The following is a 24,748-nucleotide window of genomic DNA, read 5'->3' as shown; positions in this document are numbered from 1 at the left end:
ACAGTTTTGTTGGGAATGTCTTGCCCATCAGCCATACAGGCCGGACCTTGCACCCTCAGGCTTTATCTCTTCAGACCACCAATGAAGCATTGGTAAAAGAAAGGGATGTTGAACGTGGTGTACAGTGAGCAACAACATTTGTAGAATTACTCGTGGTATTCAGATAATTTGCAGGAAGAAAACATTTCCCACAATACTACCATGTCTGCTGTTTTCCGTATTGTCTTGCCTTGTCTTCTGTTTTCTTTCAGAGCTGACTTGTGATCTTACTTGCAACTTTTGTTTTGGCACACTTTAAATGTGGGAAACATTGACATAAAATACATATATTGGCTGACATACATTGTATTCGCAAAAATAATTTTGTTAATACATTTCTGTGATAATTTTATCCATTTTTTCTTACTCTCAATCAGGTGAGCGCCAAATATGATGTGATTTATCTCATCACAAAGTATGGCTACATTCACCTGTATGACATAGAATCTGCTACGTGCATCTATATGAACCGTATCAGTGGAGACACCATCTTTGTAACTGCACCACATGAGGCATCAGGAGGGATTATTGGTGTCAACCGGAAGGGACAGGTTTTATCAGTGAGTGTGGAGGAAGATAACATCATCCCCTATGTTAATAGTGTTCTTCAGAACCCTGATCTGGCACTTCGTATGGCTGTGAGGAACAACTTGGCAGGTGCCGAAGATTTGTTTGTGCGGAAGTTCAACTTGCTTTTCCAGAATGGCCAATATGCTGAAGCAGCAAAGGTATGAGATGTACCAAAGTTGTATTATGAAATGTATATTAAAGAATTTTTAAATATTTAGATGTAAAACTAATAAATCCTGTAGTTGTTTGTATCTGTGTATGTTATTTTAAATGTTCATTATTTTGTTTCAGGTAGCAGCAAATGCACCAAAAGGTATCCTGCGTACCCCCCAGACAATTCAGAGGTTCCAACAAGTTCCGACACCTCAGGGACAAACATCACCTCTGTTGCAGTATTTTGGAATATTGTTGGATCAGGTACCAGTGAACCTTAATCATTCTTATCTGCTTGTCTAATAGCAAACTGTAGTAGCAAAGGAGTCATTGTTTAATATTAGTTTCTGGTGACATGCCTCCGAAGGATACAAAATCTCCAGTATAATTTTCTAAAATCCTTGGTTGTAAGCTGGAATCTATTACTTAATTTTATAGTTTTTGTATGTCTGATCATAAAACATTTATTTATCGAGACATCAAGGTGACTTGAATGAGTAGTAGTGTGTCTCCATGATGTTTTTCGCTGTTAGTTCGATAACTGTAAAACTATGTGTATAAGTTATAGAAGCAAATTTTAATTTTTATCTGAACATTTGAACTGTTGAATTGATTTCTCTACCATTGTATGAAAGAAATGTAATTGCCTAACAGTCCAGTGTGGGAAAACTGACAGGAAATTTGGTTTCATGCAGGTGGAAGTAACAACCCCTAAGGCAACACAAATTTATTTTGAAATGCTAGATGCTCATAGCTACCATATGTTCTGAAATGAAGTAGATACATATCTTCTCAGTTATGTGTTTGGATAATATTTATTTTATAAATTGTGTTTACAGGGTCAGTTGAATAAGTATGAATCCCTGGAACTATGCCGACCAGTTTTGCAGCAGGGTCGGAAACAGTTGCTTGAAAAATGGCTCAAAGAAGATAAATTAGAATGTTCAGAAGAATTGGGAGATCTAGTAAAACAAGCTGATCCAACGTTAGCGCTGTCTGTATATCTTCGAGCCAATGTACCAAACAAGGTAAATTTATGTACTTTTCTTTCGATAAACTTTTACGTGTTTCAATGTTGGTCTTCTGGATTGTGATGTTTTACAGACCAGTAGGAAAAGGATGGTTGTGGTATGTTCCTATGAAATGTCTTTAACTACCTACAAGTGCATACAGCAGTAACAGCCAGAAGATAAGCTTTGATGTCTTTGCTGGGAGAACCTCAAATTTTGTACAGCTTTGACGAGTTTTCCGAAATAATACCTTGCAAATGATTGTAAATTTTAGCTCTACTCTTGTTCTGTCTCTTTTTTCAGGTTATTCAATGTTTTGCAGAGACAGGTCAGTTCCAGAAGATTGTTTTATATGCTAAGAAAGTGGGGTACACACCAGATTATGTCTTCCTTCTACGTAATGTGATGCGAGTGAATCCTGACCAAGGCGTTGCATTTGCTCAGATGTTGGTTCAGGATGACGAGCCTCTTGCTGATATCAACCAGGTCAGAGGCTAGTCATAAGTTACATAATGAAAATATGTTTGAATAAATGAAGTGACAGAAATACAACAAATTTCTGCTTTGTCAGTTTTATTGCTGTTTGCATATGCTTGGCAACATCGTTCTTTGCTGATAGTATAGTTAATACAAGATGAATTGATTAATCTCTGTCTGAGTAAATATTTTCAACTCTTACAACCCGAAGCAAGTGAAATTATTTTATGTTAAATCACTTAAGAACCTGCTCAAGGATCTATGATTATATCATATACTTACGGCTGTTCACACACTGACGGACTGTGATGATTCCTGTAGTATGAGATCACTTGAAAGCACACAGACAAGCTTGATTTTTTTTTATTCAGAGTAGATAGCTGCATAATATTGCTTATATCAGAATATCAGCCATAATGCCATGGGTGAAAAGCTTCCAGTATTAGAGAACTATCTGGATGTTAAAATTTTTGTTATACCCAGACTGTTTCCCCTGTTTAATGTGACATTAAATTGTTTATTGGAACAGTTGCAGAAGTTTTTTTTTTTTTGCACTCCTTTGTATTTATCTAATGGTAATAATGAAGTAAATACATGGTATATAGGCAAGAGATGTGTTTTGACCCATCATATGTACAGAAAGTTGGTGTAATGAGATGATAAAAATAAATAGTAGATGGCAGGAAAGTGCAGGTTAAAAAATGTTTTTTATGTTAAAAAAAATTATTAGTTACAACATTCCAGAAGACAGTTTCATACTGCCAGAAAGATTTTGCTTCCAGCAGCTAAAGATTAATATGCCGAGTAAAGTTTTCAGTCATATAGTGCATTCAGAATTCCCCTTACATTATTATGGTATTAAAGGATACACTACTTTAAGGTTTCAGATCGAGATAACAGACAAAACAAAGTGTCAAGTGTGATACTGCAAATACTGTTGTGTGATGCGTCTTGTGCATGTTACAGATTGTTGACATCTTCATGGAGCAGAACATGGTCCAGCAGTGCACAGCATTCTTGCTGGATGCCTTAAAGAATAACCGTCCATCAGAAGGTCCGCTCCAGACAAGACTTCTTGAAATGAATTTGATGTCAGCACCTCAGGTAGCAGATGCCATACTTGGAAATCAGATGTTCACTCATTATGACCGTGCCCATGTTGCTCAGCTGTGTGAGAAGGCAGGACTTCTGCAGAGAGCTTTGGAACACTACACAGGTACGACAGGGGTGGAAGATACATGCCTAAGTACTGTCAAAATAAATCAATAGGAGGAAGATCAGTGGTGTACATTTTGTGCACAAGGAGTAGTGTAAAGAATATTTCTTTTGTCAGTTTATTTTGAGTTAAGTTTGTTCACAGATACAAGGTATTGCGAGACAAAACACCATTTAACTCCTGGTTTTTCATTGTACTGACTCTTCCATATGCACACTATTATTTCACATTTAGTAAGAGGCAAATATTATCTATTGCATTTTCTCACGCTGCTTTTCCCATAAATGTTTTATTTGTGCATTTTATTTTCATATAAGATAATTCCTCATTTATACATATCCACCTTTTTTTACTGAATTCTTTTGGTTTCTGGGCAGCACAGCAGTATATGGTTAATTCTTTGTTTCCCATTCATGGGGGTGTACATTCCTTTTTCCAATCCCCTTCTGATCACTCTTTGCTTGAAAATTCCTTCTTTTTCCCCTTACTCAAGAGAACCTTTGTTAATAGTGGTTTGTGTTGGTACAGTGCTCCTAAATGTAGTACATGTTAATTTATTTGTGACATTTTGCAGATCTGTATGACATCAAGCGTGCTGTAGTTCATACTCACCTACTGAATCCTGAATGGTTGGTTGGTTATTTTGGAACTCTGTCAGTGGAGGACTCACTCGAGTGTCTGAAAGCCATGCTGACAGCAAACATTAGGCAAAACCTTCAGATATGTGTCCAGGTAATGTTGCATTGCTGCATTTGTACATATTTCTCTTATATGGTCATCAGTGTTATTATTTGTTATATTGTGAAATTTAAGATCATTTTACTACTGCATCGGTGTTGTTACTTAACACTTTGATTGGTAAGATAAATTTAATAGGTACTTTATAAAATGTTAGTTTCCTGTAAAATTGTTTATTGAATTGTCATATGCTTGTTTAAAGTTGAAAAATTATCAGTGAATTCAGTTGTGTTCTTTGTGGAAGTGGTATTCAACCTTTTTTGTTCGCGTACCCCCAGATATAATTTCTTTTCAACTTTTTACCCCCAAAGTTGTTGGTGTATAATTCAAGTTATACATAGTATATAATCTACATCTAAAATAAATTAAATAAATTACATTACTGATTATTCAGTGTTTATCATAAAATAATATATATTTTTTTTAATTTCATGTACCCCCTAAGATGTCTTCGCGTACCCCCAGGGGTACACGTACCCCAGGTTGAATACCACTGCTTTATGGAACTACTACTGTTATTTCAATAAAACCTTTTCCACATAATTAGGTCTTTTATATTTTCATATATTTTAATTAGATCACATTAGTCTATATATTTGAATATGTATTTATTTCTGCTGTGATCCCTGTATTCCATTTCTGTTTTGCTACTTAATTTTCCTGCATGTTATTTAGAAGAAACGGTAACCATTCTTCTAATAAAACCCTCACTTTTGAGGAACTTATTCAATTCAATTAATTTATTTACGTGTTTGCGAACAGCAAGAAGTCAATAACAGGCAAACACTGATAATACATACAATAATAATGAAATAATAATGAAAAATAGTACACAAGCAGATTAACTAAACTTATACATGTACAGTTTTAAATATAACTGCCAAGTACAGGCAAACCCAAAATAGAAACAATATTAACACAAAGCAAAATAAATGAAGAAATATAAATAAAAACAAATAATCCACCTAGGGAACACTAATATAATTGTAAAACGTTAAACAAATATAAAAAACAGATAACGAAGCTAGATCATCTATAAGACACCTATCTAGATCATTTCCCTTATTGAGAACGTGTCCTCAAGGGAGACAATGTTTATGCTAAATACGTCCAAAGATTTACATACGTCATTTGCAGCGATGACGCACCTGACTGAAGGACTATGTCTTAGCGCACTGCTCACATTAAAAGTAGAAAATTTTCTTATTTGCCTCGCCAGCACACGTAAACCAACAGCGTCCATAATGAATGGCAATTTATTTTGCCCTTTAAGACATTAACAAGAAATAACGCATCGAGATGTCGTCGTCTGGAATAAAGTGTTCTAAAATTTAAAGTAGATAGGATCAATTCATATTTGCGTGGGATATTAAACTGAAAAAATCGGTAATTGCACAAACTGGCAAAAATTGTCTTTGAATATTTTCTAATTTATTAGAATCTGTCTGTGTAAGATTATTCCAAACGACCGAGGCATACTCAAGCTTTGACCTAATTAAAGCATTATATAAAACAACAAGGCTGTCTAAGGAGGAAAAATTATAAGTAATAAAATGAATAAGCCCTAAGGTCCTTAGTGCCTGGGAATGAACACAATTTACATGACAGTGAAAATATAGTTTACTGTCTAACAAAACACCAAGATCTTTTATACAATTAGTACGCAAGATTAAAAAGTCACTAACAATGTAATTAAAATGGATGCTGTTGGTTTTACGTGTGAACGATATAATTTATGTATACTGTTAGCACCTGGACCTGTTAAACTGCCTTTTTGTATGTCAGGACTAGTACACAAATCCTGTTCTGTTATTGTGCCTGTCATGATTCCCACTGTATTTGTATTTCAGAACAGATTCATGAGAAATTTGATACTTTGTTCCAGATTGCAACAAAATACCATGAGCAGCTGACAACTAAAGCTCTTATTGATCTTTTTGAGTCATTCAAGAGCTATGAAGGCCTGTTCTACTTCCTAGGTTCTATTGTGAATTTCAGCCAAGATCAAGAAGTTCATTTCAAGTACATTCAGGTATGCAAACTGATGATAAATAACTAAAAACAATATTTAAAGTTTTCTGTATTTGGAATTTTTGTCCATCATCAGTTTTGAGTTTTGCTTTTTCGGTGTGTATTTTTATTGTATCTTCTTTATTACGCCGTCTCCTTTACAGGAGGTTGGCGACATATTATGAACAGGATCCTTCCATCCTTTTCTCGGAATAGGACCTGTTCATATATGTTTTTTAGGCAGGTGATACAGAAGTGGTTTGCCATTGCCTTCTTCTGTTTGTATGGAGTATGGAGTAATTGTTGGGATTCCACGGAGAAACCGGGGAAGCCCCGGAGGAAAACTCTTGTGTTGCCTATATCACGGCCTTGCCTAACACAAGTTATAAATTTGGACACCTTTTATTGTATACTAATGGGTTATTTTGTATACAGGGCTATTCAAAAAGGTTGTCAGGGTTTTGTGAATTTTTGTGGGGCAATGCATTAAACATACGACTATTATCATTACACTGGTGGATAGAGAAACTCTCAAAGTTTTGTTCTGTACCGCCCGCCATCCAGTAGTTACGCGTTTGGCCGCCAGGTGCCAGATTTTGCAATATGGCGGCTAACGGTAAGGAGAAGGCTTTTTGTACTCTTGAATATCATCAAAGTCGATCCGTTACCATTGTCCAGCGGCACTTCCACACGAAATTTGGGAAGGATCAAGTCTTTGTCCTCCCTCTACCTGCGACTATCCTGGATCTGAAGGTACGTATCAGAGCCGCCATTCTAAACATCACCGCTGACACGCTGGGGCATGTGTGGGAAGAAATGGACTATCGTGTAGATGTCTGCAGATTGACAGAAGGCGCACATATTGAGCATTTATAATGCATGTAAAAAAACTTTGAGAGTTTTGCTACACAATAAAACAAGATTGGTATTCCTACCTCAGTTGTACTATGTGTAGTGATTTTTTAAAACCCCGACAATATTTTTGAATAGCCCTGTATATGTTTTAAAATTGGGCATGTGATACATCTTCAGTACAAGAAATGTATACCACAAATACTGAAAACGTCTGACAAGTTTTCACCCTGATTTCAACAGAGTGAAGGTGGACCTGACTTTTCAGTGGAACTCTGAAATCAGTTTGTGGGTTAAATAGTTTGGGTTACCAACTGTCACTTCATATTAATACCAAGACTGTATTTTTATGAAATTTGTGTATAGGAACCACAAGCAATATTTCTTCTAATGTGGAATTTTGGAACTTTCTGAAATGGTAGGTACTTCAAATATATGGACTTGGGTTTGTTGTGCTTACTTTCTGCTGCAAGATATTTCTGAAATACAGCAGCAATTGTAGAGATACATGGTGTAATATTTCATGTTTTGTAGTGAGATTGTCTAGTATCTGTCAATGAATTGAGATTTTATATTGAAATGTTTTTCCCCCTTTTCAAAGTTACGTCGTTTGAGGAACGTGGTATTTTGTATATTTGGTAGCTGTTAATGTATCATTTGTTTTCTGCAATGTATAAATAATGCTGTTTTAATGTGCTTTGCTTTTAGGGTGTTGATGTATGCATGTTGAGTGTGTATGTAATTTGAATGGTAAGGTTGTGGTAGTAATTGTTAAAGAGTTTGAGCATCATAGTATTGGGCCTGACCTATGATTAGAAACTGATTTGACTAACATGAATGAAAAGTATCTATTAACCAGATATGAGGTCATACTAAGGCTGGATACTAACATTAGAGCTGATATTCAGCTTGTGTCGCTTTAATTTTTGTAAGACTTTTACATCTGTTACTAATTTCTTCAACCATTCTTCTTTGACATCTGTTATTAAGCCAGACTTCTTCTGCAGAACAGCGCTGTTACTTAGTCATACTCTAAACTAGGGGTTCTCACCCCACTGCCTACATGTGTTTTGTGCGGGCTGCATACCTTATTGCGTACTTTGTTACACTGTATGATCAGAAACAGTTGATACATTATAAGCATGTTTTGGTAACGTCATCAGTATCTTGCATTAACTGTTGCTGTGAGCATCTCGTTTAGATTAATGAATGTAGCTATGTAAATAACTGGGATGCATGTTACTTACAAACACTTGGAGGGGTGCATGCAAATTGCAGCAACAAAATTTAAAACCGTGTAAAATATTACTCAGGTGAAACAATGTTGAATATGTCACGAAAGGCTAATTTGATTAAAGGAAATTATTGAACAGTACGTGAAACTTTATAATGGTATGCCCAGTTTAGAAGCATTTTTAATACATTGCAGTGACAGTTTCTTTAGTTTTCACATCAACATCTCATGTTTCTAAAATGTGTTGTATGCATATAATGTGACTGGCTATAAAATAAAATAAGGTTTCAAAAGTGTTAATTTTTTATTGCTGTATATGATTTATAATTGATATATGTCTGAGCATGGTCTTTTATGTACTCTAAACATATGATACATGTACGTGAATTGAGAAAAGCTAAAATGTTTTGCTCCTGAGGTATGAAACTTACATTTTATGATCATTGCTGTGATTACAGGCAGCATGCAAGACTGGGCAAATCAAAGAAGTGGAGAGGATATGCCGGGAGTCTAATTGCTACAGTCCGGAAAGAGTTAAAAATTTTCTAAAGGAAGCCAAACTCACAGATCAGCTTCCTCTCATTATAGTGTGTGATCGTTTTGACTTTGTACACGACCTTGTCCTCTATTTGTATCGCAACAGTTTACAGAAATACATTGAGATTTATGTCCAGAAGGTGAGTTTATTCTCATTAATTTTGTCATCCTTGCAAATTAAAGACTTAAGGCATTTATGGCAGTTCACTGGCAATGTGTGTTCTATTTGTGGAGTTGACACAGTAAGGATCTGTAGAACATCAGCAACTGAGCCTGTGTAGACAGTGAAGTCAAGCAGAAACAGGATCCACATTACCATAATTAATATTATAGTCACTAACAAAAAAAATTTAATTTTGTATGTTGGAGATTTGCTGATTATTATGCTTTCTTAGACATACATTGTAGGAAATGTCTTTCATTTTTAGGTTAATCCATCACGACTACCAGTTGTAATTGGTGGCCTTTTGGATGTTGACTGCTCTGAGGACATAATTAAGAACTTGATATTAGTGGTCAGAGGTCAGTTTTCCACTGATGAATTGGTAGAGGAAGTGGAGAAGAGAAACCGCTTAAAGCTGCTATTACCATGGCTTGAGTCTAGAGTTCATGAGGGTTGTGTTGAACCTGCTACCCATAATGCACTTGCCAAAATCTACATTGACAGTAACAACAATCCTGAGAGATTTCTGAAGTGGGTATTCGTATTGAGCGAGGAAGGCTCATGTATTTTTTAACATATTTGTGGTCCATAAATATATTTGTTTTCATAAATTTGCTCAACTTTGCTAGTGTTGTTACAGTATATGATCTGTCTTCTTGTGTTTGCAGAGAAAATCAGTTTTATGACAGTCGAGTAGTTGGCAAGTATTGTGAAAAACGGGATCCTCATTTAGCATGTGTAGCATATGAAAGAGGGCAGTGTGATCGGGAACTGATAAATGTGTGCAATGAGAACTCCCTCTTCAAGTCAGAAGCAAGGTAATTCTTTGATAAAATGTATTTTTTTTATTGTTTTCATGTTATTTCAGCTGACAAAATCCATGCAGACAGCAGAGCATTGCATTCAGAAATACATACACTTGCAGTTTCTGTTTGGAATAACAAATTCTACACCAGTGTATAGAATCATCATTATCGACAAAAATTTCTGTTTTATAGGGATGATTGATAAAATGTTCCAGGGGATTGAAATTAGTATTATTTTAAGGACCAAACAGATTAGGTTTATTACTTCACCTGTGGATGGAAGCAAAGTCATTAAAAACATCATAAATGGAAAATTGTATCCTGCATTATTGTACTTTGAACATATAAGTTAAAACTTTTCTGTTTTTAAATTAAAGGCTCGATTGCTTTGTAGCTCAACAATTTGTTTGTCACAGGTATTTGGTGCGAAGGCGTAATCCTGAACTTTGGACTGAAGTCCTAAATGAGAGCAATCCCTTTAAGAGACCTTTAATAGACCAAGTAAGTTTTAATCATGTGGTAAGTTTGTGCAACCTGATTAATTTTGTGTGTTCAAAGGAAGGGCAGTTTTAAAAGAAATTAAATATTTCAGAAGTTCATGAAACAGTATAATACATCAGGGTTTACTGGGGGTCTGAAAGTTTAATAGATTTTTCTGTTTATTAATGCTGTCAGTTCTAAACTGTTCTACATTATATTGGATGGGGAAAAAACTATACCTTTTGTCTGTATTGTAGTTTATCTTTAATTCATCTTCACAGGTGGTTCAAACAGCACTCTCAGAAACGCAAGATCCAGAAGATATTTCTGTAACAGTAAAAGCCTTCATGACAGCAGATCTGCCCAATGAACTAATTGAACTTCTAGAAAAGATTGTTCTTGACAACTCTGTATTTAGTGATCACAGGTAACTGTACTTTGTTTTGTATATTCAGCAGAATCAGTTCTCAAACAGAGGTTACCTGTTGGTCTTATAAAGTGATTTTCCTTCGTGAGGTAATTGGTAAGGTCAATACAGAACAAATATTTATAATGAAATATTAATACTGTGTGTGATGTATACTTGTATTGAAAGCACTATACACTGAAATGACAAAAAGGATACCCTGCACAAAGAAGGCATTCCTCAAAAAGATAAAATTGTTTGCGGTACTGAATTACTGATACGTAGTCCTCTTTTTGTTGTAGTGTTAGAACCGATTATGTTCAGTGAACCTTTCTGATGTTGGGCATGAGGTCTTTGGACTTGATCATAAACATTGTATGTTGGATTAATATTTTATTCACTTGCTTTCAAGAAGATTGTGGATATTTTGCTTTATTTAATGATCATCACTGTATAAATCTTGGATAAACGCGTTCACAAATGTTATTGATAGTCTGCAATTCACAATTCTCATATGTCAGCACCTCCCAAAAGCAAATCAACCGAACTTGCTTCAAATTTTAAATTGAATTGAATGGAAAGTAGTAAGCATAGTTGTGTTCATAGCAGTTCAGATACATACATCACATCTTTGTCCCCTGGGTTTTCACAAGTTGTAAGTCTTCTGTATAGTTTTTAGCCCATGCGAGAATTATGGAAATAATTAAGATTATATCAGTGATGAAAAATTCTTACAAATACCCATTCATGGTTGTTCCCACTGGTTACTACGTTTAAGACATTATGCATAAACCAGGTGGCGCTGTCTTGTTGAATTTTGCTTCTTCCTTACATTTAAGAAGTTGCATGAAACTGGTTTTAATACTTGTCTCATACTTGATACTTAAAAACTTGAGTTCATTCTTCATTGAAATGCATCATATTACGTGATGCGATTTGGTTAATTTTGTTTTCTTAATATAGGAACTTACAGAACCTGCTCATCTTGACGGCAATCAAAGCAGATAGAACACGTGTCATGGAATATATCAACAGGTTGGATAATTATGATGCTCCTGATATTGCCAACATTGCAATAAACAATCAGTTATATGAGGAAGCATTTGCTATATTCAAGAAGTTTGATGTAAACACATCTGCAATTCAGGTAATTCTTATGATGACTGCAGTTCAATCCCTACAACCACTGACTTATAGTTCTTTGCCAAGAATAGAAAATAACTGTTAACTTGATGATTGTGAGGAGTTTTAATTTCAGTTTACTTATGAGCTTAGTGTTCATTTTGTCCATATTAAAGTTTTGAGAATCTTGATATTGTCACAGCATAGTTTTGTTTATTACAATCTTTACACTTTCTGAATGAAAGTCACCATACATTCTGTTGTTTTCTGTATGCCTCAATTCTGTGCTTTAGTTTTAATGCAACTGAAGAAACTGTATTTGGGGTTATTTAAAATGAATAATTTTACTAGGTTTTTGTGAATTGTAGTAATCGTTTATTTGATAAGGTACATAAATTTTAGGTTCTGATTGATAATGTCAACAACTTGGATCGAGCATATGAATTTGCCGAAAGATGTAATGAGCCCGCTGTGTGGAGCCAGCTGGCCAAAGCTCAGCTGCAGCAGGGTCTTGTCAAGGAAGCAATTGATTCTTTCATTAAGGCAGATGACCCATCAGCTTACATTGATGTTGTGGAAACTGCTCACAAAACAGGTACAGCTTATTGAAGTAGAGGCAAATATATCAGCAGTAGACCCTTCCATCTACTGCTTTCACCGTATGCCTTCGGAGATGTTCGTAAATGATCTTTGATGTTAATTCATTATATTTAATACTTTGATATTGAAACCCTTTGTGTAAGAATTATGATTACGCACACAATGTATTAGTGTCTGTTCTGTTGTATTCTACTGACAGCATTCTGTGTGTTCGCACAGTGGAATTTTTGGCTCAGTGTGCAGTATAATTGTACTTAGTGGCTGGCTAACATTGATGGATGTGGGTCTGACTTTGTGTGTTTACAAGTCAGAGGTGAGAGAATTCAATTTTGTTGCAAGGTAATAATTATATGCACCTTTATATTGCAGAAAGTTGGGAGGACTTGGTACGATACCTTCAGATGGCACGGAAGAAGGCACGCGAGTCATATATTGAATCTGAACTGATTTACGCATATGCAAGAACTAACCGCTTGGCTGACCTTGAAGAATTCATCTCTGGCCCTAATCATGCTGATATCCAGAAGGTATCATACTTAAAATTTCCTACTGTTTGTGTCCTGTTGTGTTCTAGGCATGGTTGAATCACTTTTAAATTACAGAATTCTTCAAGTACAAGATGCAGTGGAATGCTATATTTGCTCTTATTTTAGGATTGATGAAAAGTGCATTTCTATAATTAGTATGCTTGCATTTTAGGCTGTGAACACCTTAGTCATGTGGTATATATTTGTCATTCATTGTATGTTTTGGGGTGTGATGTTTATTAGCAGTAATAGTTTTACCATCTCTGTTATATGGTTGTAAGGTTTGGACATTAACAGAAATTTATTTGTTAGAAAGAACAGCAAAAATGAATGAAATGTTTCATCCATTGCAGAATACACATTAATGGATTATAAGAGGAATGGTGATTTTAGAAGGGAATAAAATATATTTAGTCTGAAGGAAAGGATAATATAATAGAGCAGAATATAATACACCTAATGGAAGAACATTTAGAATGACAACCAGATAGGAATATAACAAAAAAATCTCTGCAGTATCATGAAGACGTGGTAGTCTGAGTTGACCTACAACAAGATGGACCAAGGCCATTGATGCTATTGGAAGCTAGAGACCAGCGAGTCTAATCCTGGCACTGTATGATGATGTAGGTGTTTAATTTCATATTCAGAGGATCAGGCAGGTTATGATCCATTTGACTACAAATATCAGAATGTCAACTCTTGATAACAATTCTTAAATATAAGTTATATTAGGTATATTCTAATATGAGTATGTTTTCTAGTAAACACAAACAGTAATTTTTGGGTTTTTTTTCCTTCAGATTGGTGATAGATGTTTTGAAGATGGAATGTATGATGCAGCCAAGCTTTTGTATAACAATGTGTCAAATTTTGCCCGTCTTGCTATTACTCTTGTCCATCTCAAAGAATTTCAAGGAGCTGTGGATGGTGCTAGGAAGGCAAACAGGTGGGTAGTATGTTTAAACATAAGTCTATTTAACTTGAAAGCCAATTATTTTTCAACAAGCTGGTGTTTCACTGTGTTTTAGTGTGAACCTTCAAGAAGCTTTATATGTCAATGTTAGGCCAATTGATTGAAGGATAGGTGGTCCAAGTTTGATGCCCATTTGAAGTTATGAACCAGTCCCATTCCTATATGAGCAGAGTGGAACAGAGTTAAACTAATAACAATGTTTTGTTATTTCATTAAAACATTGATTTTAATAACTGACTGGTGTTTTATTACAGCACACGGACGTGGAAGGAGGTGTGCTTTGCTTGTGTAGATAGTGAAGAGTTCCGCTTGGCCCAGATGTGTGGCCTTCACATTGTAGTACATGCAGATGAATTAGAAGACCTAATTAATTATTATCAGGTATAGTTTAGCTTTTAATAGTGCCATAACAAAATTGTCTTGAATGTCATTTTATGTGATGTCTCTGGTCACAGCAATAAAGATATATGTGGCTTCCTAATTGTAACATCATGAAGCAATTCTGAATAAAGTTGGGGCCCCACGACCGTACAAAGTACGTCTGTTGCAACCGACGTACTTTTGTATGGACGTAGGTGAGGACACCACACAAGTGCCAATTACCATGGCAGCTTGAAAGTATTTAGAAAAAAAGGTAGTAGTATTGTCTGTACTTACAAATCATAATTCTATAACGGACGTCACGATGTGCGTTACAACGGACATACTTTGTACGGTCGTGTGACCCCAGCCTAAGATGACATACACAACACAACAGTCTGTGTTTTTATCAAACAAGATTTTACCTTGCTGATATTCATTCAAGAACACTGAATTTTGAGTAAAATTTAAGACTGCTGTGTATGGTGACATTAGACTGTGATATTTGTTATATTTTTCAGTAAATGTACAATAAAACTGAAAAAGTGTTTTAGAATATTTTATTCGTAGTGTTTAGGAAATATTTAACCTTTTCTTATATTGTAATGAATTTTGTATAAGATGAATCAATTCTAAACTGTGATGCATTTATATTCATAAATTTAACTTTGGCATGGTCTGGGAGAGATTATAATGTAATCGATTACGTGTCTGACTGGTGATTTCTTGTTGCTAGGATCGGGGCTATTTTGAAGAATTGATAAACTTACTGGAGGCAGCACTTGGTTTGGAGAGGGCACATATGGGCATGTTTACAGAACTAGCCATCCTGTACTCCAAGTACAAACCTGCAAAGATGAAAGAGCATCTGGAACTTTTTTGGTCTCGAGTCAACATTCCCAAGGTTAGTTTTTAACATAGTTGTCCATTGTGCATATATCTGACTTTGTCTACATGTTGGGTTTCATTGAAAGGACCTGACTACACAGTGTTCAAGACAAAACATAACTGCTTATGATAACATAGAAACAGAAAATTGCCTTCTTTTGGGTTGTGGTTCCATGTAGTCTGGTAGAAATTTACCAATGTTTCAGAGATACTTTCTGCCTGTGAAATGTTAGTAAACTTCTGCCAGACTACACAGCACTACAACCCAGAAGACGACAGCAACAACTAAAATAACAAGCAATTCAGAAATGCCAAGGAAATGTGTTGAATTAGTTCATTATCGGCTTCTTTATTCTCATCTTTAGCCACTATAGCATAATGTATTACCTTTGTTAAACAACAGACAGATCATTAAGTGGCCTGTCAAGTTGCTCAGCAGTGCTCAGGTGGTCCACAGAAAGTTTGGGGACCAGTGTATTAAGACTTAAATGGAATGGAAATTGAATTCTCCAGTAAACTTACGTCTTATTTCAGGTATTACGAGCAGCAGAACAGGCACACTTGTGGGCAGAGTTGGTGTTCCTGTATGATAAATATGAAGAGTATGACAATGCTGTGATTGCCATGATGAACCATCCAAGTGAAGCATGGAGGGAAGGACATTTCAAGGACATCATCACAAAGGTATTGAAGATTTTGTAAGATTATGAAGATGGGCATTACTTACATAGTGATATATCTGTTACAACTATGTAAACATTTAAGGGGTTAAAATATACTTTTAACTCTTATTTTCCACAGACTTCAGTAGTGGGCCTCAGGAATCAAAGGAATAAATTAGTGACTGTTTTCAAATTTGACTGATATTGCCAGGGTGTCTGCGTACATTAAAAAATACTGGATGCTACACATAGTCAAGAAAAAACTAATTCCTATGTTATGTAATGTGGAAATATGAAAAAAAGATTCTCATTCAAGTTAGAGTTGATGCTTTTCTGATACATTTACAAGTTTTTAATGACATGCAGTTTGAGTTCTGTTTTTAAAAATAAATCTTATATTTAGACTAATCACATTCCACAATAAGCAGTAGCTTTACATTTCACCATTAACTATACCAGGTGATTCAAAAAGGACTTTACAACTTTGAAAGTGTATAGAAATTTATTCATAAGGCTTACAGAATCGGTTGAGGTGTCATTTTGTAGCAAAACAAATAAAGGTTGACTCACGTTGTGCTGTAGTACCGAATTCCGTCACCGCGAGCGCAAGCGGCAGTGCATTTGAAAATGGCTCGAAAATTTTCTCATACCACAGTTAGATGAAGATGACCGAAAAGGACGCATTCACTTCCAGCAAGTCGGTGCACCACCTCACAGAAGTCCGGGATTTCCTCAGTAACCATTTCCCAGGTCGGTGGATTGGTCGAACAGGGTCGTTAGCATGGCCACCTCGTTCTCCAGCTTTGACACCTCTCGATTTTTTCTTATGGGGTTTCATTAAAGATCGTGTGTATGTTCCACCCTTACCTGCCAATCTCACTGAGCTCAAAGCTTGAATCACCACCGCAGTTGCAGAAGTGACATCGGATATGCTGGATTGTGTTTGGCAAGAAATTGATTTCAGGTGGGATGTCTGCAGTATCACCAATGGCAATCACATCGAACCAAAATGACTGTTTGTGGTAAAACTTGATTTATTTTGCTACAAAATGACACCTCAACCGATTCTGTAAGCCTTCTGAATAAATTTCTATACGCTTTGAAAGTTGTAAAGTCCTCTTTGAATCACCCTGTATTATCAACGTTAACAAAACTTAAAAGACTGTTTGCTCATTCATGGCGAACTGTATGCTAGAATATAATGTAGAAATACAAATTCTTGTGTTAATGCTTAATAGTGGTAGCACAATATAGCATAATTTTGCAGCTTTTATAAGTGAGGTTCTGTTTTTCCAGATATCAGGGTAACATTAGCTTTTGAATGAGTGTTTGCACACAACCATAGGTACTCCCGTTCACTCACAGTTTCAATCACTTTACCCAGTTGAAGGTATTTTACCCTTGAAAACAATCTTTGATTCCCACAGTGTGACCATTAACCAATGGTTTGTCTTTGTTGTTACTATTATATATGATTGTCTTGTTTCAGGTTGCTAACATTGAGCTCTACTACAAGGCAATCCAGTTCTACTTGGATTATAAACCATTGCTTCTGAATGATGTATTGCTGGTTTTGGCACCTCGCATGGATCACACAAGAGCTGTCAATTTCTTTACAAAGGTAGGAAATACAACAAACATCTCGGAAATTAAATATCTAACTGGCCATTAAACGGAAAATATGCCAAGATAGAATGCCTATAAGATTATACTGAATTACAGTCCAGATCACAATCAACATCTTCATTGCAAATCTGAGTTAAAATACTTGTACATTGCACACATTCTTTGGAACACCCCATATATATGTTACTATATGAACTACTTTTTATGAATGTTGGATTAATTTTTACATTGATGCATTTGAATGCTATCCCATCTTCAGTTTGTTTAATAAATTTTTACCCACAATAAAAGTTAATTACCATTATAAATATATATATATATATATATATATATATATACACACACACACACACACATACATACACTGTGTATTTTCCTTAATTTACTTATATAAAAAATCTGTGCCTTGGTCACAGTATTTTTAATTGTTGCTGTAAGGTAATGGTAGACTCATTTTTATTTCATGTATGGTTATCAAATAATGCAGGTTTTGTATGTACATCATTTATTTCCTTCATATTCAGATTTGACAACACTCGGCATAATGGTACAGCCACATACAAATCTACTTGCTTGCATTTTTCTCTTCATAGATTTTTACAAAATAAAAGTTGTCATTTTTGGCATTGCAGTTGCCTCAATGTTGTAATTGTTTAGATTGTCATACATAGGTCTTTAATGATTTTGATATTTGGAAATTATGATATAAAACATATATTGGGTGACAGTGACAGTATTTTGAAGTACAGTAAATAACTTGCATGAAAGAAAGCTGTTTTGAGTTTTCCTCACTCTTTACGTTTAATTCACTTCTCATAGATGATAGAAACGTTAGTTTCTGTAAAAGGTGTGTTTAACTTTTTAAAGCTGAAGCTTATCTGTGTAATGTTTAAGAGTTCGGCCTGTATCACAAAGAAAACAATTCTCTTCACCATTACAAAAATCTGGTTAATGTTTAAAGAAATAATCATTGTTTACACTGAAAATCATACGAAACACATAAATACAAAAGCATTGAATTTGTTCACACACAGGTAAATCATCTGCAACTAGTGAAACCATACCTTCGCTCAGTTCAGAGTCTGAACAATAAAGCAATTAATGAGGCACTCAACAATTTGTTAATTGAAGAAGAAGATTACCAAGGGCTTCGTACCTCAATTGACGCCTTTGATAACTTTGACAACATCGCACTGGCTCAGAAACTGGAGAAGCATGAACTGATTGAGTTTCGACGCATTGCTGCTTATCTTTATAAGGGCAACAACCGTTGGAAACAATCGGTCGAGCTCTGCAAGAAGGATCGGTTATTCAAGGTATGTTTCCAGAGTTTTACTTTGAAGTGCTTGCTGAATGATTGCTATGTCGAATCAACGAGTTCCACTGCTAAGATATTCCTGGTGGACATATACCCAGGACCACGAATAACAGTACAGCATGCAGTGGGATTGAATGATTAGTCTATTTTGTAATGCAGCATTCTTTGATTAATTTGTAATCTTTGTTGGCATGTGAAAGTTACCAACATTATGCTTGTATGTCACTGTGATCAAGTCATCAGTCACATATAAAACAGAGAAGCTAGCATATCTGTCGATTGTAATCCTGTATGTTAATTTTATTATTTAATACAATTATATTACAGTTGTGAAGATTCTTGGAACTATTGACAACAGTGATGCTTGTACTGATGTAATTTATTTTTTAGTCTATGATAGAAAATTTGTTATTCCTTTGTTTGTGATGGCTCTGTTTCCCTTTAGTTACAAATTTTCAATTTACTACCAGTAATAATACTGTCATTTAATATAGTTATTATCAAAAGTATGAACTCATATTTTAATCATTACAGCTCTTGCTAACCATATGCTGGTCTTTTAAATTTCATGTATACAAATGAAACTGTTCTGTGATACTAAACTTCTTCTTCTATGGCTCTCCGGTCCGTATTCGGTCCATGGCCTCCTCAATTCTCCTCTTCCATTAGGTCCTATTGTCAGGTCCATTCTGTCCGAGGCTTTTATTGAGGTTTTGAAACATCTTCCTTTTTACGGTGCAAGGTTGTTAGCCTTGCAACCAACCCCCAACCTGGAGGACCAGGGTAACTGTCTTAGTCTGACCTCTCCCCCTCAACCAATCTGGCTAGGGAGGCCCTACCAGTAGCTTTGCTACCGCCAGCATAGCTCTTGGGATGATACTAAACTTAGTAATGTGATATATGAGATACGCATTTTGCAGTGTGGTGTGAATATGTAATGTAATTCACAGACCCACATCTCTTCTAGTCTTCATTGATCATGGAATTGTATCTTGAGACATGCTTTGTTTGCTTTCTTCCATGTCCTTTCAATCCATAATTTACAATCGTCGCTTTATTTAATGTTTTATGACTAATGCACTGGACAAGCATCATTAAATAAACAGTAGCGATCAGTGTGACTTGCAATGTAATTTCCGTTGTGTGGTTAAATTACATCCTATTTGTTTTTGTAGGATGCTATGGAGTATGCAGCTGAATCAAAGAATGCAGAGGTAGCAGAGGAATTGTTGGCATGGTTCCTAGAAAAGGGGAGCCATGATTGTTTTGCTGCTTGTTTGTTTCAATGTTATGATCTGTTGCACCCTGATGTTATCTTGGAATTGGCTTGGAGACACAACATTATGGACTTCGCCATGCCATATCTTATCCAGGTCACCAGAGAATACATAAGTAAGGTATGTTACTTGTGCATGATAGTGCTTCAAATAGTTTCTGTGCAGTCTTATTTGTTTCAAATGTTGGCTTGTTACTTCATTTTATTAAATGATAGTACAGTGGTTACGAAAACAGTATTTTCATCAGTAATGCCTTCTTTCTAAGTTGAAATCACTTTTGTGGATTATCTGGGCAGTATATCTTTACACTAATAAGATAAGTAACGTAATTTCCATTTCATTTCATTGATTTGAATTCATTAAAAAATTATTCTTTAACCATGTCCATCCAGTCAGGGCTACCTCATTGCTTGAAGCTGAAAATTAATTTTTAATGATTATTGTATATTATGTTAACAAAATAACAAAAATAGGCATTTGTAGAGCTTGGATATGATGAATGTTTTGAGAGAAAAGCTGCCATTATGAGATTGTCATACTGGTATGATTGATAAAATTTTTATTTCATAGTGTAAGGGTTCTTTGCTAAAGTAGGAGATTGATATTAGTGAAATATTTCTAAGTTTCATTGAAATTTTAAAGCCCCTCTTAAGGGAAAATTTGTTCTTGTTTGATTTACAAATTTTGGGTGTTTGAACTCAGTGTGTGGAAGCTGTGACTGCTGCCGTTAGGATTATAGTACTTTAAACAATTGTATGTGTAAGTGATCTTGGGTTAGGGATTTTGGTCTTCTGGGTTGAAACATAGTCTTGTAGGTGGCTTCTGACATTTCAGGGGACTGTTGAAGTGGAGTTGTCACATTCCTTTGAAACAGTGGTATAGCTATCTGCAAACAACTTGTTATGTGGGTGACATCAGAGTTCTGGGAAACTTAAAGTGATTTGATTAGTCATTGAAAACACATTTGACTGTGGGCTTGACTACACATCTTGAACATCTATCCAGAGCTGATACCCAAGATAAATGTTTTCAGCAAGGCATGGCCACTGCTGTTACAAGTTGCCTGTAACAGTTACTCAAGTAGTTTTTCCACGTCTATAATCTACAAGATTACACGTCTTCATAATCTAGACACATTCTACATTTTCACTGCCATGAAACCTTCTGTGATTATTCTGTGATGCTCATTAATTATATTTTTCAGGTTGATAAGCTTGAAGAGTCTGAATCCCAGAGGCTGGAAGAGACTGCACAACAAGACCACAAGCCTATGATAATGCGTAAGTTTCATACACACATTACATGAAGACTTGTAGATTAAACAGTAGTATTAACATTGTGCATGATTAAGAAGTGACTTTATAATTTAAAATTTATTTTGTGACTTTCTAAACATAATGTAATTCAGCTTTGCAATTTTAAGATGAAACAAAAGTAACTGTTAATGGCCTGTCTTTAAAAGTAAAAGTGCTTATATTTAGAGGTATGTTTTGAAGTTAAATATTAGTTCAGACAGTTTGAACAGTGGTTAAAAGAATGATTTAGGTTGTGTGTTACAAAAAACTCTCACATCTGTTATTTATTAGTAGTATGTCAAAAGGTACATGAAGCATGTACATATGGAGTTTTGGCAAAATGCCAGGCTCATGAGTTTCAAAGGAAGTCTGGATTTGTTTTATTTTGTAGATGTATATTTCTACACGACTGACTCTTTACCTTTTTAATTGGGATTAAGAAATATGTGAATTACAAGTGTAAAATGTAAGTCACTTTGGATGAATATTTAATAAGTAGAATTTCATGTGTAGGATTCGAGTTTTCACAGTGGTGAGTCTGAAGGTGGCTGTCTTCAGAAGACAGACATCTGAATATGTAATTTGTATGAGAGCAGATAATTTTGATCTCATATAAGGTCTGTTACTCTATTTGAAACTAAAATAAAAGTAAACTGCAGGAATTCCAGTTCCACACTACTATAATGCAGTGAACTAGGTCAAGAAATTCATAGGAACTAGAAACGTTCACTATTTACACTGTTCTGATTTGTTTGCTTTATCTCCTGCAGCTGAGCCTCAGTTAATGTTAACTGCAGGTCCAGGAATGATTGGCCCTGGTTACACCCCAGGATACCCAAATGCATATGCTCCAGGCATGCCATACCAAGGCTACAGTATGTAGGTAAGCCTGAACTTGAATTGTCTTCAGTACTACTGTAGAGTCCAAGAAGAGAGAAGAAGGTGATGAATTTCAGCTATAATGGTTTTCAGTCTGAAGTGCAAACCTTTAAGGAATTAAATACAGTGCATTCATGAAAGATACTTATATATTTGTGCACTGGGCTACTGTTTGTTGATTTAAAAGTGGATTCAAAGTATGGTGTATGAGTGCAGTGATTGTTATACAGAGAAGAAATACGTGGTCTAGAGTTTACCATTAAGTCACAGATATTGGTATGATTTTTGTTGTGGTTCAATTTCTTTTGTTTTAGATCATATGAGGGGGGGATGTTGTTAATTATATTGAATCATTTTGATGCTTCCCCCCTTCTTGTTGAATATATAATTTCTGTTGAGGAAGGGAAAAATTGGAAGAAATTGTAGATGGTTGAATGATGAGGGTAGATTAAGTATTTACATATTAACTTTGATGAAGTGGAACACAAATTTAATATGAATGGAAGCTTGTTACTAAACTGACTATCATCGATGATTGATAGGAAACTACAAAAAATGGTATACTAAATATGAAATCTACTTCAAAGCAGTACATCTCCCACCCAGTCTCCTTCTACCTTGAAATAATATAGTACATACATATATTGTATATTTATGGATTTCAGGAAATACCTAGAATGAATGATAAAATACTGAGGCAGACAACTAAATGACAATATTCTGTCCTTGCAGCAGTTTCTTTTACACCTTTTTTTAGAAGTGAATTTCTGTTTCTTGCACGATGAATCTGTCACAGCATGAGTGTTCGCAACCTACATGCCTGGGCATTTTGACTTATTAGATCAATATATGATGTTACCATCTCTGTCCTGTTTTGTTACTAGTACATCAGATGTAAATCCATTCCAAAATATGAAGCAACATTTTGGAGGGGAAATGAATATTCACTGGTAGTATGTTAGAGGGAATGAAAAAGTATTGCACCTCCATTACAATATGGTGGTAAAAATTAAGGATTTGCAATTATATCCTGTTAATTTGGTAAACTATCTGCTTTCCATTTTATGATACTATAAAAATATATGTATATGATAATTTATTGTTACTCTGACCAATACATTAACATAAATTGACCAATCATGAACTGGGTGTTGTTGCAAATCCAATAGGCATTTGTTTAGTATATTTATTTTCTTTTAGGCATTGTTATGCTGTCAATATTATGTTTACATTTATTAAGCTGTTATTTACAAACACTAACTTTGTATTTATAGCAGTGAATACTTTAATTCCTTGTAAAGAGTTCAATAAAATGGAAACAGAAATAATTTAATAGTAGATTCAAGCTGAAGAAATGTGGCTTTTTGTGGTTCTAAAATAACATTTAAAGAAAATTTGAAATTATTTTTGGACAAATTAACAGTTCCAAAAAGTTTTAGTTAACTTTATTTCAACTGTAATTCATTAGAATCATGAAAGCAATCCAGTGTATTGTGGTCAGAAAACAGATGTATCATTAAAATGTGTAATTCTCACCCATCTTACCTTTTCTTGTTAAAACCAAATTTGTAATCTTTATTTTTCACTAATTCCTTTCATATTATTTTTTACATGACCTGTTACAAAAAGTGCCAGTACATTTATGATGAAAAAAAATTAAAACCTGTCTTCCTCCCATAACCTAATGTTTACCTTTAGAGGTTCCTTTTCCATTCTCTGATTGTGTTATTGTGCTGATTAACTTGGCCATTAATATGGACAGTACTTTTCTCTAAACAGCACTTCTCGTAGTTGTTCATCTCTATCAATACAGTTAAGATCCCTACAGGGAACATTGGATGGTCATTTGTGTGCAGTACCTGTACAAGCTGCAGTTCATATGCATATCTATGCAGGCATTTATGAAATATCTTAACATACAGTGCTGTTTGGTATGGTGGGTTCCTGTGACACTGCCTGAATGGAATCAAAATACATGGACTGTGTTGAAAGCTTCATGCATGAACAGTCAACTATCTCCTTCACAGCATTTATCTGCTTCATAGTGCCTGTAGCTGGAAATGTATCAGTCTGGCACTTTATTGTGAAGTTTTAGGGCACATCATTTTCATAAATATGATACATTGCCCTACATTGCTGCTCTCTGGTTAGTGCCAGTGTTCAAAATTTGAGTTATCTGTGCTTTGGATGGGTAATTCAGCATGTGGACACCCGTATTTGGAAAGTGTATTCAAGAGGATTATTTTGGAGATAATTTGTAATACAGCTTGCTGAGGGATATGAATCTTTGACAGATGAATTCCCCCCCCCCCCCCCCCCCAAATGGCCACTGCAATGTTATATGAATTTAAGAAATCAGTTAATGAATTTTATAAATTTTCTCTTGCCTTGAGTATACAAGTATGGGTACAAAATCAATTTTCAAGCAACAAATATAATGCAGAAGGTATAACTCAATGAAGTCCTGGGGTGATGAGTAGTGTAAGTAAATCCAACATTTAAGAGACTGTTGCTGTCAGGGTTTATG

General features: G+C 35.1%; 1 protein-coding gene across 2 annotated transcripts in view; it reads left to right on the top strand.

Moving 5' to 3' along the window:
- Positions 1-24,748, top strand: part of Chc (clathrin heavy chain) — a 37,321-nt gene that overhangs the window by 11,217 nt on the left and 1,356 nt on the right. The window contains exons 7-30 of one of the 2 annotated variants that reach the window (XM_022058003.2): positions 417-767; positions 901-1,026; positions 1,602-1,790; positions 2,076-2,258; positions 3,216-3,465; positions 4,040-4,197; positions 6,089-6,235; positions 8,758-8,976; positions 9,265-9,530; positions 9,668-9,817; positions 10,222-10,306; positions 10,567-10,712; positions 11,655-11,838; positions 12,216-12,408; positions 12,783-12,940; positions 13,744-13,889; positions 14,171-14,297; positions 15,013-15,180; positions 15,699-15,848; positions 17,316-17,447; positions 18,487-18,768; positions 19,946-20,167; positions 21,252-21,327; positions 22,113-22,225. In XM_022058003.2, coding sequence (XP_021913695.1) covers positions 417-767; positions 901-1,026; positions 1,602-1,790; positions 2,076-2,258; positions 3,216-3,465; positions 4,040-4,197; positions 6,089-6,235; positions 8,758-8,976; positions 9,265-9,530; positions 9,668-9,817; positions 10,222-10,306; positions 10,567-10,712; positions 11,655-11,838; positions 12,216-12,408; positions 12,783-12,940; positions 13,744-13,889; positions 14,171-14,297; positions 15,013-15,180; positions 15,699-15,848; positions 17,316-17,447; positions 18,487-18,768; positions 19,946-20,167; positions 21,252-21,327; positions 22,113-22,225 — 4,221 coding nt within the window. Of the gene's footprint in view, positions 1-416; positions 768-900; positions 1,027-1,601; positions 1,791-2,075; positions 2,259-3,215; positions 3,466-4,039; positions 4,198-6,088; positions 6,236-8,757; positions 8,977-9,264; positions 9,531-9,667; positions 9,818-10,221; positions 10,307-10,566; positions 10,713-11,654; positions 11,839-12,215; positions 12,409-12,782; positions 12,941-13,743; positions 13,890-14,170; positions 14,298-15,012; positions 15,181-15,698; positions 15,849-17,315; positions 17,448-18,486; positions 18,769-19,945; positions 20,168-21,251; positions 21,328-22,112; positions 22,226-24,748 lie in introns of those variants that run through there. The other variant, XM_022058004.2, reaches the window with a different exon arrangement.

The sequence above is a fragment of the Zootermopsis nevadensis genome, unplaced genomic scaffold (assembly GCF_977971745.1).
Source record: "Zootermopsis nevadensis isolate Lab colony 2312 unplaced genomic scaffold, Znev_1.0 Znev_ptg000009l, whole genome shotgun sequence".
Taxonomy (NCBI): Eukaryota; Metazoa; Arthropoda; class Insecta; order Blattodea; family Termopsidae; genus Zootermopsis; species Zootermopsis nevadensis.
Note: the sequence above shows the minus strand (reverse complement) of the source record. Positions and strands in the feature narration are given on the sequence as shown.